The sequence below is a fragment of the Ostrinia nubilalis genome, chromosome 3 (genome assembly GCF_963855985.1).
Source record: "Ostrinia nubilalis chromosome 3, ilOstNubi1.1, whole genome shotgun sequence".
NCBI classification, from domain to species: Eukaryota; Metazoa; Arthropoda; class Insecta; order Lepidoptera; family Crambidae; genus Ostrinia; species Ostrinia nubilalis.
This window is the reverse complement of record NC_087090.1, coordinates 8,085,355-8,102,585: the sequence shown is the minus strand read 5'-3', so window position 1 is coordinate 8,102,585 and position 17,231 is coordinate 8,085,355. Positions and strand designations below refer to the sequence as shown.

At 36.8% G+C, this 17,231-nt stretch overlaps 1 protein-coding gene across 5 annotated transcripts in view; it reads left to right on the top strand.

Moving 5' to 3' along the window:
- The window catches only part of LOC135087825 (neural-cadherin), a 368,977-nt gene that overhangs the window by 64,351 nt on the left and 287,395 nt on the right, over window positions 1–17,231 (top strand). For all 5 annotated transcript variants that reach the window (XM_063982631.1, XM_063982629.1, XM_063982630.1 and 2 more), the window contains 3 exons: window positions 1,113–1,302; window positions 3,151–3,333; window positions 9,601–9,790. In XM_063982631.1, coding sequence (XP_063838701.1) covers window positions 1,113–1,302; window positions 3,151–3,333; window positions 9,601–9,790 — 563 coding nt within the window. The remainder of the gene's footprint in view (window positions 1–1,112; window positions 1,303–3,150; window positions 3,334–9,600; window positions 9,791–17,231) is intronic.

The window sequence follows — 17,231 nt, the reverse complement described above, 5'->3', positions numbered from 1 at the left end:
CGGAGCGGGTCCGCACCGGACGGTCCGCGTGACACTAAAACCAGCCTTAAATTGCTTAGTTCATTTGATCTACGTTAAACATACCGGGTGTGCGTTATTTTATATATTATGAATGTGCATCACTGTGCCACGGGCCACGATATAGCGACTACTGCATTTTAGTTGGATAGTGCATCGATCACGTTGTGTGCTGGCCGATGTTCACGTCTCTATTGTCTATCTGTTCGTCCTAAACCACACATTTCTGACTCACATCGAAATTATGAGACGAAACCATTACTAACTCACTTTACTAATCAATATTTTATCGAGTAACTGTTATCGAGTAACTAATTTTTATTCAGGTAAACGAAACTAGACACTGTTGGAAATTACAAAATATAAAATGTACCTAACAGAAGCCTGTAAAAAGGTTTAATACATTTTATACTAAAAACTTTATTTACACTAATTTCTCCGAAATTGAATGAAATATGAAATAATTTGCACAAATATAAAAAATAAAATATTGCTTTATAGCACTGAGTGATTTGGGTACCAACCTAATGGATAACAAATAACTCTTAGTTTCCTGTTACTAATTAATAAAAATAAAACAAAAGGCACAGTCGGTATAAATTTAAAATTCATTTGGGATTTTCATCATTTCGTGAAAACTTCATCCGCTTAATCGCTGTAGTTAACATGTGAAATTTTTGTTTGACCTTACTTAAATTGGTTACTCGATTGAGTTACACAATCCACTAATAAATTCATTCAAGTTCATGCCTTTACCATCAACTTTTTATATTTTGATTTAGAGTTGTTTAAATGTCGTCATGTGTAAGTGGCGCTACACATATGAGTGGGTCGACAGATTCCATTCAGCAGTAGGTATTCCTATTTAAAAAAAAAAAAAGCTTTCATAAAGTACCGGTCGAACGATTCGCAAACACACTAGTGTAACGAAATTTTGATGAAAGCCGAATCGAACACTCATCTGCATATCGAGTTAATACCGATTAATGTCGACCTGCTCATGTGTGAAGCGCCCATAGTAGATGTTTCAGTAATAGTTGTCCTTTTTCATATTGGAGTAAAAATCGATTTTATAACGGTTCTTCTGTTTCCAGCTCGGGAATAGAAAACAATCCGACGGTGTTCTACCGCTTGATGCCAGGATCGACAGCACAGACCAATAAGTTCCATACATTCTATTTGCAACAACGAGCCGACAATGGGAATACTTGGGCGGACATAAAAGTAAATCATCCGTTGGACTACGAAAGCATCAAGGAATACAATTTGACCATTCGTGTAGAGGTGAGTTTGTTTGGTTAGTACGCAAATGGACATTGTATAATATTACCTATGTTTCAGCCAGTGTTATGAAAGATTCAGTACAATTATTAATGTAAGTATAAGTACCTATATCTATGTACACATAAATTCCCATTTTGTTTATCTGGAAGAAAAAACTTAGTTTGAGAAGCGTATTTCTGCTGAAGGCATCACGGAAAAATTAAGAAAATTGCTTTTATCTTCTCGAGTCGTAAAAAATAGGGGACGTAAGTATAATCATCATCATCAGCTAGTAGGTAATAAAATGTTCATTACCAGATAACAATGTAAAGGAAAGTATTTCGGATTGGGTATATCACAAAATCTTACGCTCTGTTTGTATTTGGTGGTGTTTTTCCTTTCAAAGTTGTTGGGGGAAATGTAGAATACTACCACGAAGTATAATTATATATCTTTCATAAGTAGAAAGTTAAAAGTGGGTAAGTATGCCTACATTTTCCAAGGAATAGTAGGTAAATAAATGATATGTATAAAGGATGCCAAGGGCTTAATTAGTTTGGTGTAGTATATCGTACAATACGAGTATGTAGGTGTTCATAAAGTAGAGAGTAATTATCTTTGTGGTTTCCGTTCAAGCTACGATAAACACTGCCGCTGTAATTAAATATGACTTAACAAATATATTTTCTTGATTGGTAAAACAGAACTGTAAATTAATAAAAGGTTTTGACGACTGTTTCAAGGCTTTATCTTTTCCATACGGGTATTAATGTATCCCATTCACAGTGGACACGTGATTTTAAATTGTAAGAAATCATATCTAAGACAGAAAAAAATGATTTGTTTATTTATCTACGTAGTTAACAGAGATTGATGCCATTTCTAAAAAGTAGAGAAATAAATATGTTTAAATGCTTTACTTAATTAGAGCAAAACTTTGTAGTCCTTTGAGAGCTGCTTAATTAATTGTTTTCTTTGATTTGCGAGAATAGTAGTCGGACAAAGTTAAACACAATTTAATTGCGGCTGAGGGCTGCCGTGGAACATTTATGTTTATGTTTAGTTAATTGCTGAGCGAAAGCAATAAGGACAAGACAATAAAGTGTTTTTTCATGTTTTCTACTTCTGTTTGGATTGTTAATTGAGGCCACAACCCAAAGACAGCCGCTATGATATGACTCAATTAATTAAATTAATAAAAATCGCCGATACTTAAGTAAGCATTATAAAATTCGAAACTTCGGCGTGCACTTAATCCATAGCGACAGTGCAGCATTATCATAAAGCGAAGTGTTTTAGACTTGCTTGCCTAAATAAATTAATCAAGAAATCATTTATACCGATGAACCGTTGTAATAACTCGTAAGTAAATATTTTCGTTTGTTTTGATTTATTACGGTCAATTTATTTGGAGTTGTTTGTTTTAGATACAGTAAAAATATTCGAAATGAAATTAATTGCATATTCAAACTTTTCAATTGAATGAAGGCTAGCTGGCTATGAGGTTAGGTATTGAAATTTTTAATTTAGTATTGTAAAATCCAGTTTTATTGACGAATAAATAACTGCGTTAGCATTTTGTGTTTGTATTTATTTCGGAGAAAAAAAAACATATCAAATATATTTTTGTCTTTTACGGACACGTGAATGTGTTACATTTATGCATAACGTTATTTTCAGTGAAATGGGCGACATGTAAATAACCATTATGGACGTGCACGTGTAGTTTGATTTTATTTGTGGATGAAAATATCTTTTGTTCATTTTCAAACTCCGAATCTAACCTACACACACATTACATCATCTTTGTTTAATTTTTTTTTCATCAAACGGCCAGTACGTTTTTCTCATCTTAACTTTTTTTCTCAGAACAACGGCGCCCAACAACTGGCTTCAGAAGCAACGGTGTACATCCAGCTGGAAGATGTGAATGATGAGATCCCACTCTTCACGGAGCGAGAGCAAGAGACGGTGCTGGAAGGCGAGCCTATCGGGACCAAGGTCACGCAGGTCAACGCCATCGACAAGGATGGAACGTTCCCGAATAACCAGGTCAGTGAGATAGAATTCATCTTTTTATTCCGAACTTTGACAGCGTTCGGCCTTGGTACAAGTTTGAAGTTCTATGAAATACCTTCAGTTGACGTGTCGCTCAAAACGTAAGCTATTTCATAGTAATACGAGAACGTGGAAACCAGAAATTAAGATGTGACATGTCGTCTACAGCTGCTATGTCGAGTCGGCTACGAAATCATACCTTAAGTGATATTTTGATATTTAAGGCGATCTATTCACTCATCTTAGATTCTCCTACTATAACGATTATGGTTGTGATACTTACCTAAAGCTTCAGCCAAACCAACGCGTGCAGGTCACGTCAGCGATGGCGATCACTGCGCGTGCATAGGCCAATGACAGGACGCGCGACCTGCCATCGCGATCTGCATGCGTTCGTTTGGCTGAAGCTTAAATTGCAGGAGAGCTTGAAGACAGATGTTGCAAAAAAAGTTCCATTCTCTTAAGAAAATACCTATCAAAACAGTGAAATATCCAATGCAACTTTGAAATTTTTTGTCAATGACAAAGCATCATACATAATAGCTATTGTGATAACTATCTCAGGCCTAAAACAGTACTACCATACCTACTTGTATATTGATCGTAGTCTGTCGCGAATGCTTTTGTTCGCATAGATTAAACTCTTACCGCTGACAGCTGCTTTTACTGCTGTTGAGATCCGGATTAACTGTAAGCAGTTGCCTAATGGATATACGGCCTATAGTATCTCATAGATAGGCGTAATATAAAACATAATATAATATGTATACTACATACGAATGGTAGGACTTTATTAGTGATCTTTACTGTAGTTGCCGCTTACAAAGTAAATAAATTTCATTATGACAGTTACTTACTACATGGAATTTATGCGGCACTAAAAATTAAAATACTTTGTTTTTATGGCGTACAATGCTGGCGTGTGTGGTAAAACATTCATTACAAAGAGCGGTCGATCCTTGTTGACAAACAAACACTGTATTCATTATAATAACTCAATATTTATGTGTTCTTATAAAATAATGTCAGAACATCAGAATCTACCTAATTATACAGATGGCTTTTTAACCATTTTACATAATTATTATTAAACTAGCGGCCGCCCGCGACTTCGTACGCGTGGATCCCGATCCACAAGTCGCGGTAAAACGGGTAAAATTACCCCTTTCATCTACATATATTACGCGGTTTACATTTTTTCATACAAATATTTTTTCCCGCTAACTCCCGTTCCCGTGGGAATTTTGCAATATCCTGTTGTAACTAAGCTTTAAGTTTACTAAGGCACCTGCATGCCCAAGCGTCTAACTTTAGCGGTTTAGATTTTTCATACAAAAGGATTTTCCCGCTAATTCCCGTTCCTAATTCCTTTCTTAGTGCACCTCTACGGTACCTAAGCTACGTCCCTTCCAAATTTCAAGTGCCTACGTTTAGCCGTTTAGGCTGTGCGTTGATATGTCAGTCAGTCAGTCAGTTTCTTTTCCCAAAATTTCTCTTCACTACTCTGCTCCTAAGTATAGTATAACCTGCCCAGGAGTATGAAGAATAATTGTACCAAGTTTCGTTAAAATCCGTCGAGTAGTTTTTGTTTCTATAAGGAACATACAGACAGACAGACAAAAATTTTACTGATTGCATTTTTGGCATCAGTATCGATCACTAATCACCCCCTGATAGTTATTTTGAAAATATATTTCATGTACAGAATTGACCTCTCTACAGATTTATTATAAGTATAGATTATTATCATATACTTACTATTCGTAACTGGATAGTTAGGTGCATGCAGTTTCATGGTATTATGTATGGAAATGATACTTTCGATAGTAACTAAAGATTTCCACTGAAATATTGGCGATAAAAAATAGAGGCTGTAAATATTATGTACATCTAGCGCCCTACCGGTAATATGAGAAGATGGGAGATCTATAAAAGTTTGACAGCTTATGTATTATGCATGAATAGTGTGAGGGTAATAGGGTGAACCCTGGAAGCTTAAGCATATTTTAAAAACTAGAAATCTTCGGGTATTGCAAAATATACAGTCAAAAGAATTTTAGGAATTCGGTTTTGAGAGATCATAATTTGTGAATTAGGTAATGAGGGGCATACATGTCTATCTGCAATGAACAATGATAAAACTTTGTTTCTCTTAAATATTTAACACATCGAGTCTAACGACTTTTTTGACTGACTCTACACTAGGTATTCTTTGTCTTCGAGAATAAAAAACCATCTCCAAAGTGTTATTAACTTATCTTATCTTTACATTTCCTTACTTACCGTAGCATCTAAACTTAACGTTAACCGTAGCGATGCATTCAAAAGCCAACGTGGAACTTGCTAGCAAATTAGCACACGCAAACGTTGAAATGTTCGCACAGTGTATATTTTGTGCAAATATGCTACCATTGCGATTTTACATTGTCTATAATTTACGTGCCGGTGGAAACAAAAATGCAATTCTCGCCCGTTGTGATTGCGCTTTGGATTGCTTTCGATTGTGAATTATTAAATAGATTGCCTTCGTTTAGCATGCCTATGCAGACAGTTTATTTCATTGCCATTCAAGAATATTTTTTGGCCTGGATTTTTTTGCAGGTTGATCTATGTGTTAGTTTTAAAACGTGTTTACTATTTGAAGTATACGAGAGAAAGGAAACATGTCTAGTATGTTCCCGGCTTTTACTACACTATTTAATAGTGATAAGTACTTAAGGCAGTTAAAAAAATATTCATTTTTTAAACAAGTGAACACAAATCCTAACTTATGTACCCTGTATACACAGTTATACTTTGGAAATTCGATATACCTACCTATATCGGGCAATATTTTTTAATTTCGCAATATTATCCGTATTAGTGGCTTTGCTACAGTTTTAAGTGGCCTGATAGTGAATGAATGAACTAAACTGAATGTGGGTGTGTGTTCATTGTCAGACTAATTGCTCTACCCTCCGTCTTAAGTCTTTAACTACGTTCCTCACTGGTACCACTGTTCTCCAACTCACTATTAGAACTTATTCTCGATACACACAGAATACTTACACGCCGATCTCGTAACAGCAATACTACTCCTTGGATTGCTTTATTTCAGAAACTACATATTAAATATAGTAGGTACATGGCGTAAATGCTAAATAACCCATTGATTTTCATAATGGCATCGATGTGATAAGAAAATTTGTCAATAATCTAAGATAGCATTCAGATTTTCGCTACCTCTTCGTTATTGGAATCGTTAATTAGTTCGGTGGTATTGTTCCAAAGTTTTCGTTTAAGTTTGCAAGACGTACCGCAGGTAACACACGAAGATCGTACTTACTCAAACATGTACTTCAACGGGCAGAGCTCACCACTCGAAGTGGCTGGTGCAGAGCAACTGTTATACGCGTTAACTTGCCCCACTTGCATGTTTGAATTGCTAACTATGAGAGCTTTCTTAGGTATTGGCGAACGCGCTAAGATAACTTGCAACTATAGTGCATTGAGATCTCGCTGAACAAACGTTTCTTGGTAACTGAGACTGACTTACTTGTGACCACGGCTGTAGCAACGCAGCCGAATCTTCAAGAGGTACTTATACTCACTTCATAAAAAATATCGCATTGAGCTGAGACCCGTAATTCTTTAAGGCTGTAAGCAGGTAGGTACTCCTTTCATAAAAATATAGCATTGAGACCCGTTATTCTCTATTTGAATCATATGGAACGTGAAAGTTTAAAATCCTATACTACGAGTTGTGTCTTTGCAATGATAATTATTTAAGACCAAATAAATCTTTTGATGTACTGAAATCTTCAAACATCGAGATTAAATGTGTGGGTAGAACCATTGCGAGATCGAACCTACAACATGAAAAAGGGCTGTTTCTAACCCTTTTGAACTTAGTTCTTAGGAAAGTTGATAAAGTTCGTCCGAGAGGCGATTGTTGGCCTCAGGATTATTGACATAGATTCTGTATTGACTGACATGATTAGTAAAATATAGGGTGAAACTTTTGAAATTTTCTTAAAGTTGTCTCTACAAGTTTTTCATTCTAATGAAATATCTCAAAGTTTTGATAGTGGAACTGAACAGTTTTGATAATTCATAGCCATCGTAAAAGTTTGCTATCGTTCTATAAGTTTTCATGATGCCAGAATGCGAAGACGCGGATACTCGTGGGTCCTCAATTTTAGTGCCTTTAAAACTTGAATGTTCTTAGTGAGTTTATCCAGATTTGAGTAAAAGCATAGTTTGCTTTATTACCCATTAAACATTCATAATATTTGTTCATTCTCAAGAGGTTTAAAAACAATCAGATTATAAAATTCTCCTACTCGATCTGCGTTAATATTTACTTTACATTAGCGAAAGGCAAGAACAGGATTTCACATAGGTAGGTAAGTGTGACCAAGTTCGGCGTATCTAAGTTTCAGTTTCTAAGTTATCTCGCAAAGGCCGTTCCATTCACTTTGCTATAGACGGTCTTCACACAGGCTCCATGTTAGAGATAATATTTATCATTAGCTTTTGCCCGCGACTTCATCTAAAGTTACTATGTGCTAGTCTGATATTACCTGAAAGGTTTCATCAAAATCCGTCCAGAAGTTTTTGCCTGAAGAAGTAACAAGCCTATCTTCACAAACTTTACAGTTTTAATTCTGTCAAATATTTTTCATGAATAATAACTGAAAAGTTGCATAAACAGTTGAAACGTTCAACTTGAAGGTAAACTGACGTAAACAGTTCTTTACCAGTTAAAATCCTTTACCAGCAAGTACACACTGACTGCATGGAAGATATTGACAGAAAATCTACAGTTGGATATAACCGTGTTGATTAAACTTCGGTTTCGAGGATTGAATGTAATCCTATACAATTGAAAACTAACTTACATTTAAACCTTCATTCTATCAATCGAACTTATTTTAACTTGCTGAAAAATCCTGTGTTTGTATCTGGTTGTTTTCCCTTCCCGTATCCCGGATTTTCTTCGCTTAGAGCGATAGAATAGACGGCATATACAGGGTGGAATTTTGAAATGCTACCTGAAGGGAAACTCTTAATACTGTAGATAGAAAAGTTGACTCAAATAAAACATTCCTTTATTTTTGAAAAGGAAGAAAACTGCATTCAAAGATTTTCGAAAATGCGCTTGCTACATCCAAGGATCGAACCGACTAAAATCTGTTAAAAATTAATTATTGCATCGATAGTTAGGGATGAAATCTCTATAGCTAACTTGATAAATCAAATGAAAGAAAAATCTTGAAATCTTAAATTATTTCATTTATTTACAAAAATGGTATGGCAATAACTTTTCGAAAATTTTCGTTAAATATTCAGTTCTCTTTCTTTTCCAAAATAAAGGAATGTTTCCTTTGAGTAAAACTTTCTATCTACAGTATTAAGAGTTTCCCTCCAGGTGGCATTACAAAATTCCACCCTGTATACACAGTTATACTCGTATCTACGTACATTCACTCGTGTTCAAAACAGCCCCGCTGGAATGGACTTGAACTAGTTCCGAGGACGAAGTTACATTTCGATTTACCGAAAAATAAAAACTTTCTTGAAACCCCGTCGACTGTTTATTGACAACCGTTGAAGTTCTTGTTTTGAAATTATGTAAAAAGAGAACTTATTTTTACAAACATAACAACTTAATTGTGTTTCATATTTTATTTACTTTGTTTGACTGTATCCTTACACTCTTTCATACAGCATGGCCACAGATTACCTAACAGGGCCTGGATTCCTTTCTTAGTTGGAACATAAGTGAAAAAAAAAGAAACACAAGGACTTCTATTAGTTTTAGTTTATATTAGTTGAACTGTCATAGAAACAAAGCTTTGTTAGTTTGGCACGGTTTTATGTTATCTCTCTCTAGACTAGTTATGATTCTGATCTGTGTACCTACCATGAGTTTACGTTAGGTGTGCTCGCTAGCGAAAACGTCAAAAATCTCTATGGAGATTTTGTTTCTTGAAAGTAGCCGCTAGGGGCGCTGCACAATATGTCATACAATTAATGTCATTTTTTTACGCAGTCGCTAGCGAGCACACGTAACGTAAACTCATGGTAAGCACACTGATCAAAGACACTGATGAGAATTACACATTTAAAAAAGAATTGATATAATATAAATTATACACTGGCTGTATGCGAAAATCGTACGAGTAATAAAAAAAAATGCGACTTGCAATTCCATTTTCAAAACTTTTTTTTAAATACATTTCTTACGTTACGTGCCTAACCAAAAAGTTTCTTCACCAGGTGTACTACTACATCGTGGACTCACCCCGCAACGAGGGCAAGGACTTCTTCGAGATCAGCATGCAGACCGGGGAGATCTTCACCAAGGTGGTGTTCGACAGGGAGAAGCAGGGCGCCTATGCGTTGGAGGTGGAGGCGAGGGACGGCGCTCCGTCGGCGCGGCCGAATTCCGACAACCAGCCCAATTCAGGTAGGTGAATAAAATTTTTGAGTCTTTATTTGTTTAAACGGGATTATTCCCACCTCTCGTTTCTACCGCTACAACTCCCGTGTAGCCAGGATCTACAGCTTGACCGCCAATAAAAAAATGTTTAGTGATACAGTGACGTGATTTAACATCACTAGCCTACGCGTTGAAAGGTGGTGACGAGAGCACTGCGTCGGCACGGACCAATTTCGACAACGTTACCGTGATGATTTTGGAGTTTTAATTTGTTATGTGATACAGTGATGTCATTTAACACCACTAGCCTAAGCGTTTTAGGTGGAGGCGTGAGACAGCACTCCGTCGGCACGGACCAATTCCGACACAACTACCGTGATGATATTGTAGTTTTCATTTGTTTTGTGTATACGATACAGTAACGTCATAATCATCAGATTATTTAGCCTCCACTACAGCTGCACTTATGTCTAATTCAGAGGTAAATAGACTATTTGGCCTATACTCTACTTATGACCAGATGGAAATAGAACAAAATAGTGACGATGTTATTATAGGTAGTGACAAACATAATCCTCTGGAATTCACCAAAGGCAGATTTACCCACGCTTAGACAGAACAGACGAACAGCGTAAAACATGTTGGCTCTTTGTAAACAATGTAATTAGGAAGAACAAGTCTTGTTACATATGTTTTATGACTTTTTTTCGTTAAATGAAGCCATAATTTTGCTTATGTGCTCAAGACAGATTACCTATGTAGGTAGGCGTACCTATCAAGAACTTCTAACTCCAAATAAGTAATTTTATTCATGACAAAATACCTACTAATGTATTTCGAGCACGATTCCATACAGTTCCACATCACAATATGTCTTTATGTACCGTCGCAAAGTTCCCGTTACCTAGCTTATCATTCAACTTTCCTCCATTTAGCCCAATTAGGTAGGTAGGTAGGTAAAATAACCTTTTGTGAACGAACTTGTCATTCGCTTTGTGTTATAAGTAATGGAACAAACCTGTGCCATTAAGGGGTACTAAATACGAAATTGAGAATGTTACTAGGTATGCAAAATCACTTGAAACCTATGTTACAGTTAAGCTTTTACATAAACATATACATTTGTTTTTATTTCATTCAAAAATACCAAGTAGTTATGATTTTATAGGCATTCAAAGTTCGCTTAAATATCGAGTCCCGCTGAACGGTCACGTGACTCCACGTGACGTACATTCACAGTGTCCGCTCACTAGAAAACGGATATAAACATACTTTTATACATTTTTTTTTGTAAATACATACATATTATACATATTAACAACCAGACCCATCACAGAAATTAAAATTGAACCAAACCTAAACTTGATGCGATTGAGTCGTTTTATTGCGAAGTACCTTCTAGCTCCATCATCAGACCCTGATTACTATATATAATTGAAGTACTCGTCAATACAAAACGAACGAGCCCAAACTCGATGGAGTTAAGTCGTTTTATTATGGAGTTCCTATGGCCACCTTCCAGCTTCATCATCAGATCAGCTCCATGTCATCATAATATTGCATGGTCATCCAAATTACATGTGTATGCGAAATTTCAGCTTAATCGGTTGTCCGGAAGTGGGTCTTAATTCAGTTTGCAAGATTCCACCCATACAAATTTGAGCCAGTCACTGTAATATGACGTCACGCGCATAAAATGGCGGGCCGGCCGCCGCCCGCACCTTTAAAATTCAATATCTTGGAAACTAATTAACGTATCGAAATAATTCTTTCACTTGTATTTTTTATTTTTAACAGAGAATACAGAAAGCTAAAAAACAAAATTAGTGAACATTCTTCATTGTTATTCCTTTCAACATAATCACCACGATTATAGAAGTAGATTTTCTTACCCAGCGCTAAGAAATTTTTGTCCGCTGAGTATTGCACAAAAATAACTTGTTTCTTAGATATTTTTCTTGAATTAGTTATGTAGAGTAAAATTATGTACTAACTATTGATAAACTTCTAGGAATTAATCGATTTCATATGTTCATACGAATTCCTATAAGCAGGAAACACTCCTAAAGGATTATTCACTTCAAAAACAAAACAAAAAAAAAAAAGAATTGCCAAACCAACGAATTAATCTCGGAAAATTACGAAGCGGATACAAATAAAATAACTCCAATAATAAAAGATCTGCAATATTTTTCGTAGTTTCCCCCATTATTTCTGCCACTGACAGCTTCAGAAAAATGTGACTCGTTCATGAATATGAAATCATGTTTATTTGATAAAATACAATTACGTAATCGTTTTAAACCTTTTTGAATGTACCGTTCTATTATAATCTTCTAACCGATTCTCATGTTGATTATGTACGTACAATAAATTGTACCTTTACGACCTTCCTGGTAAAGGATTCTAATGTTTTTAACCCAAATTAAAGGTTAAGGCAACATTAAATTGCCATAGACGTTATTTGTACCGTAATTTGTATTACAGATTACCAAAGATTCAAAGGCAATGTCCCTCCCCGTTCCATAAAGGATAAACGCTAAAGCCTTTACGAGTATACGTTTGATGTAGCGCAACTAAGCGGCACTGGTTCATATGTATTATGTTAGCAATGGAGCATTAACTTATTAGCAATTCCATGGATATAGGATTGCCAGACTCTCTTCTAGCAGATTAAATAGTAAGCTGTGTCAACTTTTACTTTATGACTGAAGTTAAATCGATATTTGCCGCCCACAACGAACGGGACACTTCTATTTGTGTAGCGAAGTCCACATTAATGTGGTGGATATTAATTTAACTTAGGACACAGCTGTTTTACTTTCACTGTGTATTATTAATTTTATCCCAAGTGCAGAGATAAAAGTTGGGTGAAGTTATTAAGGCGTTCCATTCACGTCCGCAGATGTAGGTACGGCGGGTCAAGGTGCCTCTTCTCCAGTTTTCGGGCTAATCACTAGTACGACCCGCATTTAAATTACTTTTTCTGTCCTGTCGAAACGCCCGCTGCGAGGGCGGACTCGGGAAACGTCGGACACCAGTCTGGGCGGTGCTGACCCTCTTTGATGTAGATATTGACACATAGCGGTCTCATATTTCACACTGTTTTCTCGGGTGTCCGGAATTGATTGTATCGGTATGTGTGACACTATAAATTGTCCGTTTCGGGCTCGCTCCTCTATTAGGTAAGCAGGTCGGCGACGCCTTACCGTATCGCGTCATCGTAAATCAAGCTGCGGAATAATCAGCCACCGCCTCCGGCCGTAATCCGGTTAAGCCACTCATCCCTATATCTATCTCACGTGCACAATAGCGGCTCTAGATCACCACTGTGTTTAGCACACCCCTTTATCACAATGTTTGAATGTATCATAATTACAATTGAACTCTGATAACTCATACGACGTAACAAAACGTCGAATTGAGTACCCGAACCGTAAATTCATATTATCGCTACTTTGCTTACGTGCCGGAAATACAAACACAATTTTGGGATGCTGTATTTACTTCAGGTAACTATTGAATCAACCGGAACCGATGATTAATTGGTGTATTAAAGTGTTACATGGTTATTGTGGGGTTGTTTGTCGTTGATGAGCTTTAATGAATTGCTTTTGTTGTGGATTTTGTAGGAATGTGTGGGCCACGTAGCAATTTCAGCATATTGCAGGCGGTCGTGGTGGCGGAGGCGCGCGGCGCATACTGATCAGCGGCGCATCTTGCCAGTGCCTCAGCCCGCAGCGCCATTTCGCTATATTGGTGCCAATTATGTCACAGAATGGCCCGTAATCCGACCACAGCCGTACAGCCTGTAGCTGTTGTAGATTTTAAAATAAAGCACTCATTTCGCGGTTACAACCTCCATCGGGATTTTCTACACTGAACGCGAGTAACATTTTAACGTTTATTTGTCATGCTTTACGTTGCATTTAATACCTGCGCTACATGTTTGCTAGAATATGCGTTTCCAGTTCAACTATTGTAAAATTGACCGGCGAAAGTAATATAAAATGTAATATGTATGCGAATAAAGTTTAATAAGGTTTGTGAATTCAGCAATTTAATTGCAACCGTTTACATAGCTCTATTCATAAACGTGATGTCTCTTTAATCTGCGACATAATTATGATGTTCATTATGAGAACAATGAACATAATGTTTTATCGTCAAACTGAGTGGCTTGGGATTTGTATGCGTGCTCTGAAAAGGTCGTTTGAATTATTAAAGAATTAAGTAATTCGTGTTGTGTCCTGTATTTATGTATGTTAATATTTGCCTTGTTCGGTTAAATGCGTATTGGATTAGTTAGGCAGTGTACACGAGGGCCGGTATCAATCAACACAGCCGCCGATGCGATCTCTATCTCATTGACATGCCACGGCTGATAATCGCCTTATGGCATTATTATTACCATTTACACCGGACGATTCCATCATGCATTATTGTAATTGAATGCGTATTGAATATCTGTTGGTCTGATAAGATAGTTCAATTCAATTAACCATCAAGTTCTAAATATCAGGGATCACAATCAGGAATCTGAATTTTCGTACATACCTATTTATGACAATACACATTTCATGAGTTTAAATAATATTTTTAGAGTATATCCCAATTCTAACAGGCAAGATTACACGTGCGAATTCGAATAACCCTACCCTTATTTCCAGTGAATTTTGTTTGAACCCCCAAACGAGGTAATCCAATGAGTATTATTTAATCGATTGACTTGAATCAATGAATCGAAAATTGGAACGAATTTGCCAAACTAAGTTCATGCTTCAATGTTCTAGTTTCGTTTATTACTACACATAAATTGTGTTCGGTAAGTTGTAGGTGCGGTGTGGGAACATGCATCGTTTGACTTCAATTTGTGTGACTTTACATATGTATGTATAGGTACGGTCGTAGTTTGCAACTGCCAATTTCATACAAATCTGAGCCCGAATGCCACAGTATCAAGACCAGTGCGCCCGTTTTCTTTGGGATTTCATACACGATTGAACGCGTGTAGATGACGTATCGTTTTCTTAGTATTGTTTGCGTTTTTAATTTTCTTATTTTGAACTGTTCTTGAAATGATTTATTATTTGAGACCATTTAGGTATTTGAAATCAAAGCTCCAATTGAAATAAGTATTTCAATGCTTCCGATCTTTTCACGTAATAAACCGGTTTTACATTTACCATATTCCACAATCACGTTATTACCAATCAATGTAATGATTTACTCAGCTTAATGTAATGTGAAGTAGGTCCTCCATTATAATGCGTGGACATGACAGGCAGTCGATATTTTCAATTTCGTCGTTTTTTCGACAGAACATTCCCGTAATGCTATTATGTATACCGGATATTCGAAGAAAATGTGTACGTCAATCTGCCTCCGACATGAAGGGAGGACCGTGATTTAAAAGGTGAAACATTCTCTACAAATTACACACCGCCGTTTTTATCATCGACGAATGCTCTCATGAATTATTCAAGAAATTATATAACATGGCTTGTGGCGTCAAGCGAAAAACAATGAATCCAATAATAATGAAGGCGCGAGTCGTCGACCGCCGCTGCGGGGCGCTACGACGCTACGGCGCTACGGGAGGCGCTACGAAATTCTTTTATTCCGAAGTTCCGTCTCGCGCTTTGCGGTTACCCCACTCGCCACGCGTCCCCCGGTGGCACTTATCGTTTATTACGACTTTTTTAATTTGACTGCTCTGGTTTCTTGTCGGGTTTTTGCGCTACCTCATTTTTTTTCGTTTGTACGCCGCAGATTTCTAATAGGCAGTAGGACGACAGATTTAGGAAAGCTATTTTAGGCCCAATTGGGGGAAACTTTATAGTGCCCATTGGTTTTATTTGAATTGCGTAAATCGGCTTAAGCGCGGTTATGTAACTAGGGTCGTTTTAAACGTTTATAATGTAATGTTAATTCAAATTACTGGATGTTATTTTCATGGGATCAAGGCGTTAAAAGATTTGCAGGGTCAGAAACGGATTAACAATGTCCTTGCACGGGCGATGGGGCTTACTTATCATCGTGAGAACCGGCCCTATCTTTAATTACGTAGAACACATGAGCGATAAAAAAGAAAAACGTTTTATTGCGTTCATCCTAAACGACGTTTAATACAATAGAATTGCAAATGCCCGAGACGTAGTCCCCCCTTTCCTTATTTTTGTGCAATAAACCAAATGAGTCCGACGTATACACAATGCTAAAAGAATATTCAGTGCCAAGAATTTTGCGTTCCAGCTTTCGTCGGCCAATCATGGCGCGAAAATAATGGTGTACGTACTTTATCAGCCGTCAGGACCACTTACTTTTATTTGTTCCCGTTTTATTACATCTGTCGCTTGTTGAGTTACCGGTAAAAAACGCTTAATAAAAGCCGTCCGAAGCACACAGGCGCTGTGGTTGTAGTTATAGATAGACAGGTCGATGCAATGTAGCTTCGAGTCGTCTATTTCAACTATTTCCAATTACTTGGGCTTAGGATGCTGCGACGTCGCCAAGTGACAAAGCAATATTCCGGCTGGCGGTGGGAACTTCGTGGCCTACATTTAACGTGGCGCCCCCTAGAATTTGTGATGAGCGCCGCTCGACTGCACCGCCCGGATTACTGTCACGACACTACTAAATATTGCTGTTTACTAAACAATGCCGTAATATCGCTACGAGATTAATATCTGGATCTTTAATCTAGTAGGGCTGTGCCGTTTGCCATTAAAATTTTATTTCATTGTTTTTAAAATCGCCTGTTCGTAAACGAAAACAAAATGTTTTGTGAACACTAAAATGCTTTAGATTCCATTACAAACTTTTTATAACAAGCTGTTTTCAAGAGCATCGTAAATAAATAATGTTTTAAGTACTTTAACATGAGTTTTAAACTAACGTATTTTTGTTTAGGGTATTAAAGGGCTAATTTACACTTGATTGTTGACACAAATCTGCAGTGTTGGCAATTATAAAATCCCTGCAGTAAACCTATTTAGCTATACGATGAAAGGTCTGATATAACTATTTATTAAACAGCTATCTTTTTGTTTACAAGCACTATGTTAGTGTAGGTAAATACGAGTAGACCTAATCCTTTTAGTCAAACTTACCTTTTAAAAATAGCGGAACTTTCTTCAAGTGTTGCAATAGTTAATGTTGTAAAATGGGTCGAAAAATAAAACGTCTAGCGGCTTAACTCTCCAGCCACCTTTTTCGCCATCCTTGGGCAAGCATCCCGACCACGTGGTTTCTTATTGCCACTTTTTATAGCCTCCGCAGGTGGACAATTTATAGCTAGAATTTAAAATGTCTCTTCGCTTTTTACTACTATAGATTTTAATTTATTTTAAAAGGTCCTTTCCAATTTCATTCAAGAGCCACAGGGGATTGGATTCAACCGAAATTGTATGTTGATTTAATCAATGATTGAACAGTGATTCAAGCCTAATTGATTTCTTATCTGTCA